The sequence below is a fragment of the Oryza sativa genome, chromosome 2 (assembly GCF_034140825.1).
Source record: "Oryza sativa Japonica Group chromosome 2, ASM3414082v1".
NCBI classification, from domain to species: Eukaryota; Viridiplantae; Streptophyta; class Magnoliopsida; order Poales; family Poaceae; genus Oryza; species Oryza sativa.
This window is the reverse complement of record NC_089036.1, coordinates 7,870,367-7,877,714: the sequence shown is the minus strand read 5'-3', so window position 1 is coordinate 7,877,714 and position 7,348 is coordinate 7,870,367. Positions and strand designations below refer to the sequence as shown.

Genomic DNA, 7,348 nt, shown 5'->3' with positions numbered 1-7,348 from the left:
GCCGACCGACACCATTCTCCCCACCCATTGGTGGATGCCCTGGAGGTTTGGGTTGAGATGGGAGTAGAGGGGAGTGAGGTGAAAGAAGTTGTCGATTGACTTGTGGGGTCTACGTGGGACTCAACCGCACGTCAACAAAACCAACCAGAAAGCAATACTACCGTGTCAACAAAACCAGAAAGCAATACTACCTTATGATCAAAAGTGATCCGGTTTTACAATATTAGAGGGTTAAGTACCGTTTAAAACTCAACGACAAGATAAGGGACCTTAGATGAACTTTTTTGGGAGATGAAAACATTCCAGCCTCATGGGCCTGTGCATATGAGTATACGGCAGCAGAGCGCTGCACGACCTCCGCCTCCCCTATCCGTCCCGTCTCCTCGCCCGCCGCCCTCGACTCGCGTCTCCTCGCCTGCCCTGCCGCTGGCATCCTGCTAGCAGAGGTGGCGCTGGCGTTCTCCTGCTCCCGCCGCATTCGCTCACCGGTGAGCATCCTAATCCATCCCATCCGGCCTCGGCCTCGAGTTTCGTCTCCTCGCCTGCCGCTTGCGCCGATCCCCATCCTGCGAGGAGAGGTGGCGCCCGGCGTCCTCCTGCTTCCACCGCATCGTCGCTCGCCGGTGAGCATCCCTCCCTACCCACACCTCATCAGCTATTCTGCGTTATCCCTCGAAAAAGTTTGGGGGTTCAACCGAAACAGGGTTAGATCTGCCTCTGCCCAGTTCCACCTACTTTCAACTTGTTAATTTTGATTTTTGTTTTTAGCCGATGTAACTTTGTTACTGAATCTCATCCAAACACTCTTAGAATAGTTGCATTAGAACGGAAAATGTTAGAATAGTTGCATTAGAACGGAAAATGTAAGCTCATAATTTGTACTCATCCAAACTCACATAAATTTCTTAAGAAGAATCTATACCACAAACTACTCATAGCACACAAAATATCTTTTTATTAAGGTATATTCTTATAAGGAGTTTTCATTCCACAAAATTTTCTAAAAGACATACTGTAACACTTGGCATTAATCTAATTTAACATTTTTTTTCTTTATTAGGTTATAAATTTTATAAGACATATTGTGCCACTTGGCATGAATCTAATTTAGCATTCTTTCTTTATCAAGTTATAAATTGAAACCATCGAATTTACTTTGTCTTCCCGTCTCTAAAACATTGTGATATATCTATAATATTTTATAATTTTTAATATTAAAAATAATTTAGACTAATAATATAGATATTTAAATTAGGTAATTAATAAATTCAAATTAACTATAGTTTAGAATAAAAAAAACAAAATGATATATGCCAAGTACAATCTAATAACAATAGAATGTTAGAAACAATGTGAATATAATATTTTTATAAAGTTTAAGTACGATTCATATATAAAATTAAAGAAAAATATAAATTTATATTTAAGTGATAACATAATAAAATGCAAGTTAAAATTATTAAAGGAAAAAATATTATTAATAAACAATGATATTGATGTATTTCTAAATATTTTCACGTTATTTTTATTAAATATCAATGAGTAAAACGGATGATTTACCGTATGATAGATTAATTATTAAAATTGTTTTCATCCGTTGCAATGCACGGGCATTTCGCTAGTGTATGAAAAGACTCTACTTTTGTTATGCTCCAATGATATGTATAGGTGCAATTCTCTATTTTCTTTGGACGTGTATGACACATTTCGTAAAGGCCCATTTTGAAAAATGGAAAAAAAACATTAAGACGGTAGTTGGCCCACGGCCCAGTTGGCCCAACATAGCCTAGTCGGAAATGAGCCCACTTTAATCCTCCGGAAGCCGTACCTGCGGCAAAAGCCCATCCTTAACGTCATGGAGCGTGGAAACCCCATTTCCGCGACCACACCGAAACCTTCTCTTATAGAATCCTAACACCTCTTAACCTCCATCGTTAACGTCGTGGAGCGTGGAAACCCCATTTCCGCGACCACACCGAAACCTTCTCTTATAGAATCCTAACACCTCTTAACCTCCCCCGCCTCTGCAGTTCGCTCCGATGAGGTGGCTGCTCCGGCTGCTCTCCCACGCCGCGGCGGGTGGGAGGGCCACAGCGAGGACCACCGGCAGCCATGTCGGGGGATCCAATGGGTTCGCGAGCGGCCGCGGGGGCGGCGATGAAACCTTCTCTTATAGAATCCTAACACCTCTTAACCTCCCCCGCCTCTGCAGTTCGCTCCGATGAGGTGGCTGCTCCGGCTGCTCTCCCACGCCGCGGCGGCTGGGAGGGCCACAGCGAGGACCACTGGCAGCCATGTCGGGGGATCCAATGGGTTCGCGAGCGGCTGCGGGGGCGGCGATGGTACGGTGGTGCCTCGGGAGTGGCTACAGAAGCTGTGAACCGAGGAGTTGAGGAAGCAAAGGGATGTTGCGAGGCGGTGGGGGCGGCGCGCGGTCGCGACCAGCGACGGCGGCGGTGCGGATTCGTTCGGCGATTTCGCCATGGCGCCGTCGAGGAGCTTCCAACACGACGATCGGGACCTCACGCCAATAGAGGCAAGCGGGATTTATTTCTGTTTATAGTCTGTTCCACTGTTATTTTGCACTGTCATTCAACATAGTCTGATTGTTGATGCTATCGTTGAATCCATATACGTTTTGCAACTATGACATGTCAGATTGAAAGAGTGAATGATGAATTACTATACCCCAATTTTGGAATTGCTGGTAAATTTGTATTGCAGAATAGCTGGATAGGTTTGAAGGGTATAGGATATAGGATGAAGATGGAAACCAATTTTTTGAATGAACAAGATGGACACTTTTGTGGGCAGGTGGGATGGAAGGATATTAACCAATCAGTTAATTGTCTATATTTATTTATTTACCTCTTTACAGTTAGATTTAATGGTCAATGTTTATCCTACATGAGCTGTTTCGTCATGTTGAAATTATGTGTAATCATTATCTAGAGTTACTTGATTAACTGAGAGTACTTTCCTGTGGGTTCGCAGGCCAAACTGAAGCCTCTCCTCTCAAGGGCCAACCTCCTGATCGCTAGGGACATAGAATGGGCAAATATCATGTTGGCTTTTGAGCAGGTAATGTATCTGTGAGTCATTTACTCATTTACGTGTACTGAAGTTGCGACTCTAGGATGCTTCTCTTGCTGTGTTTGGAAATGAAATAGTAACTGTGTTCAATTGTCCTTGCTATTTTGTTTTTGTTACTGTATAAAACAACAGGCAATTTTCATGTGATTCAAGGAGGATAGCACATACTTGAATAAGTGCTTCGTTTCTCGGCTAAAAAACTGAAAAAAGTGACATAATTCATTTTACCAGCAACAAAGTTACACAATTCATTCTGTGCTTCCTGAATATATGCACATTTATTTGGGACATTGATATTTTCTCCCAGTTATTGAATTATGTCCTTTGATTGTTTCAGACTTTCAACCTGTTATCACTTACTGTTATTACTCATACTGCAGGAGAGTAGATATATCATAATGGATCCGCTCTTTCCTCAATCAGTATGTGTACTCAGATTGTCATTGGTTCCATTGCTGTATTACTCTATTGTTGTATTATTTTATTGTCTTGGCTTCATTATTGACTTGTATTTTTCGTCAAATTTCCAGCCTGTTGGTTTCATTCGAGAGAAAAGCAATGTCATATTTAGGCAGGTATGGCTTGTGATTAATTTATCCTAAATAAGTTAATACTTCCTGGCGAAAAAAAAAAGTTAATACTGTAGTAGTCCATGTTTCATGGTGTTGTTTTTTGACTTCAAAGTAACTTAGTGGAATAGAGACAGGATTTTGATTCTTTAAATTCTCTGCGTAGCAGTACTTAAGTTCGAACATATATGATTTCGTGTTCTAAATATTAAACCAGTGTCATAAATTCATAATATGTTGAACTTCTCAAATTAACTATTATGCTATGTGATATTTGTACTAGTGTGCTTAGTCAGCATCGACTTTATTTTATTTCTGTATAAAACATTATCATGGTCTCATATATCATGCATCATGTCCTATCGAGTTATGCATTTCTCTTCCTAGTGTTAAAGAACAGCTGTTGGTTTTTAGTGGGTTAGACAGATAACCCTTCTTTTAGCTATAGCACCGGTAACGACTCCTTTTCTTTTGTGTTGAATGATTTTTTGGTTGCTCTCTTTGCTGGGCAAGGAGTCTCTTGCCACCTTTTTCTTGTAATGATCGATGCTACAAACTTTCAATTAGGGTGGCTGTGATGTGGTATGTAAAATTTCATTATGTGTAGAATGTGGTGGGACTCATGCAATGTTATGTAGAATTTCGATGTGTAGAATGTAGTGTTATATAAAATTTCACAATGGAGTTGTAGTATCTAGCTGTAGAGACTCAGAAACTAGAGATATGGAAGGGAATGCAGGTTATGCAAGGCTGTAACTTGTGGGTGTTTGAATTTTTGTCAAAAAATATTTTCCCTCCCATTTTTAATCATCTAACATATCAATATGTTACCATGTTAAGTGGTTACTGGGATACTGAGGGATGGGTTATATCTGTGCTTTTGTTCTGTTTCAACTTAATGGAAACATACTTTACATCTTCTTTCAGAGAAATATCAACTACTTTATGTATAATTTGTTTTATGTAGAATGCTTTATGTATAATTTGTTTATCGATCTGGTAGATTTGAGGTATAGCATAAAGGTTAGATCATTAGAGAACCTGAGCTAGCTGTTGATAGCAGTAGTTTAAAAGGAAGTGTTCTCTATTGTACATGTTCGTCTTGTTTATTTGATCTGGCCTTGTTGTTGTATAACTTTTCATTGTGATGATAAAAAGTACTCCCTCTGTCCCGAAAAAAATGAATCTAGGACTGGATGTGACTCTAGTACAACGAATCTGGACAGAGGTACGTCCAGATTCATAGTACTAGGATGTGTCACATCCAGTACTATGTTGGTTTTTTATGGGACGGAGGGAGTAAATATGTATCAAGTTTGTATAACTGTCGTGCAAAAAGGTCTTGTGTTTATTTACCCATTCCATATCTTTGATGTACAAGAAACATTTTGCTAATGTTTCAGCTATTTCGCTCAAGAAGGCCATTTGTTGCAGAAATTACTGATGCTATGGGCAATGAGATCTTTACGGTACTATTTTATAATAAAGCTATTACTGCACTCCTTTGTAAATATGTTCTTACACCATTTATTTCAGGTTCGACGGCCATTTTGGCTTATCAACAGTTCCATTTATGCAGAAGTGAATGGCAAGGTATGCAAAACTTCTTTACTTGCTTGTGCAAATTTATTTAGATGGGAATTTTGCCCCCAGATAAATGTGCAGGAATGTACTGACATTGTTTAACGGTTTCAATTTGGTTAGGAGGTAGGTGTAGTCCACAGACGTTGGCATCTCTGGCGTAGAATTTATGACCTGTACTTAGGGTAATTTGGTCTTCTGATCTCTGCATTTCCTTGTCTCTTCGACTAGACTCAAATTACTCAATTCTTTGTGTACCTTTTAGTATTGCTTTACTGCCTGACACTTGATCTGCCACCTTTTGGGTTCTTTAGGAATAGGCAATTTGCTGTGGTCGAGAATCCTGGATTTTGGAACTGGACCTTTACTCTCACAGATGAGGATGACAATGTACTAGCCCAGATTGATCGTAATTGGAGGGGAATCGGTTTTGAGGTAAATGTCTTTTCTAGTAGAGAATTGTCAAATAATATGCATTTTCTTTTATGTCGGTGGGCATTCCATGCTTATCTGACAAGAAAAACTAGATACATATAGATTCATTATTTACAGATTGATAGTAAGAGCTGCCCTTCCAAATTTATATGACGGTGTTGCTTTTTTACATTGCTTAAAGTGTTTTTTTACAGAACTCGTCAATTATACAGGACAGACTCATTGTGCAGTAATTTGAATTTGCTTTATGGTGACTCCACATATTTGTGCAGTTTGATGCAGCTGATGGCAGATGCCACACCCCACATCTTTTCAAAGTGCATTTTTTTCATTTGTTGCACTGCTACTTCTAGCCTGCATAAATAATGGGACTGAGCTTTTAAGGACTGAATGTATCATTATTCCAAAAAAAAAAGGACTGAATGTATCTTTGGTTCACTGCAGCTCTTCACAGATGCTGGCCAGTATGCAATTCGATTTGGTGATGCAGGACTAAACCGTAAATTTGGTCTCGCTTCAGATGTAAGTGCTGTTCTCATTTTAGTACTTCACAGTCCACACACAGCTTGCCTACTTAACTGCTATTTACCTGATCGAGATCCATGTCACAAATGATGGTCACAGATCGATGAACTGCATGTTGTTCGCCAGTTGACTTTACCTGAAAGGGCTGTTGCACTAGCTCTTGCGGTGTCTCTGGATTGTGATTATTTTTCTAGGAGAGGTGGCTGGTAAGTGCCGTGTGAACTTAACCTGTGGAGACGGTTCCTCTGTAAATTTTGGTTTAACTACTGTTATTGGGAAACTGATTGAAATGCCTACCTACTGTTGTGAAACTGATTCAAATGCCTTTTTTCTTTCAGGGGACTTCCTTTCCTTATTGCCACAGAGTAGACACATATGACCCACTACTCCCTCCGTCCCATAATATAAAGGATTTTGAGTTTTTGTTTACAACGTTTGACCACTCGTCTTATTCAAAAAATTTTAGAATTATTATTTATTTTATTTGTGACTTACTTTATTATCCACAGTACTTTAAGCACAACTTTTCATTTTTATATTTGCAAAAAAAAAATTGAATAAGATGAGTAGTCAAACGTTGTAAGCAAAAACTCAAAATTCTCCTTATATTGTGGGACGGAGGGAGTACCATTTTCAATGCAAGAGGAAAACCAATGACCTTCGCATTGTTGATTAGTGAAGAAACTTAATGGGTCTACTATTTTACGCGATTGAGATCGTTACCGAAGCACGAAACGTTTTTTTGTGACACTGCATGTGCTCTGCTAACTTCACCTGCCTGCTAGTACGTGTGAATTTCGAAAGCTGATGTCACAAGAAGTTTGAGCTTGACATCCAGCTCGGTTTCATTTTGCTACAGTACAAACTTGCAGTAGCTCTTCGTTGGATGGATCTGGTAGCTTTCAGGCTGGAATTTTTTTTCGTTTTTAGATTTTTTTTTAATATTTACAGAAATAATCTATCGACCAAAAAAATTGCAGAAATAGCCCCTGCCGCCCTAATGGTGGGTGGCAAGCTGACGTGGCAGACGGTGGGTCGACCGCGCCATCTGCCGCCGTCGGCAAAAATTGCGATTAGGCCCTTGCCGCCCATACAGAGGGCAGCAAGGGGCTAATTGCAATTTTGGCCGCCCATAAAGAGCTTGC

General features: G+C 39.9%; 1 protein-coding gene across 4 annotated transcripts; it reads left to right on the top strand.

Annotated features, from left to right (window-relative positions):
* The first annotated feature begins 359 nt into the window (after positions 1 to 359).
* LOC4328840 (phospholipid scramblase family protein C343.06c) lies at positions 360 to 7,061 on the top strand. 4 transcript variants are annotated; one of them, XM_066307897.1, is made up of 13 exons: positions 360 to 488; positions 2,213 to 2,536; positions 2,725 to 2,814; positions 2,995 to 3,081; positions 3,474 to 3,515; positions 3,624 to 3,668; positions 5,066 to 5,131; positions 5,199 to 5,255; positions 5,367 to 5,428; positions 5,558 to 5,678; positions 6,123 to 6,200; positions 6,303 to 6,409; positions 6,542 to 7,061. In XM_066307897.1, exons 2-13 carry the CDS (start codon positions 2,483 to 2,485, stop codon positions 6,570 to 6,572), a joined length of 840 nt encoding a protein of 279 aa, XP_066163994.1. In that variant the 5' UTR covers positions 360 to 488; positions 2,213 to 2,482; the 3' UTR covers positions 6,573 to 7,061. The 4 variants fall into 4 exon arrangements, with proteins under 4 accessions (XP_066163994.1, XP_015623454.1, XP_066163996.1 ...); XM_015767968.3 differs by having other exon boundaries at positions 360 to 623; XM_066307899.1 differs by lacking the exon at positions 2,725 to 2,814.
* Positions 7,062 to 7,348: the final 287 nt, after the last annotated feature.

Excerpts from the sequence above, each read along its gene's own strand:
- LOC4328840 (XM_066307897.1), top strand. The coding sequence starts at position 2,483 with ATGGCGCCGTCGAGGAGCTTCCAACACGACGATCGGGACCTCACGCCA. Across the intron at positions 3,516-3,623 it reads ATCCGCTCTTTCCTCAATCA|CCTGTTGGTTTCATTCGAGA; the intron begins GTATGTGTACTC and ends TCAAATTTCCAG. Across the intron at positions 5,679-6,122 it reads GGAGGGGAATCGGTTTTGAG|CTCTTCACAGATGCTGGCCA; the intron begins GTAAATGTCTTT and ends GGTTCACTGCAG.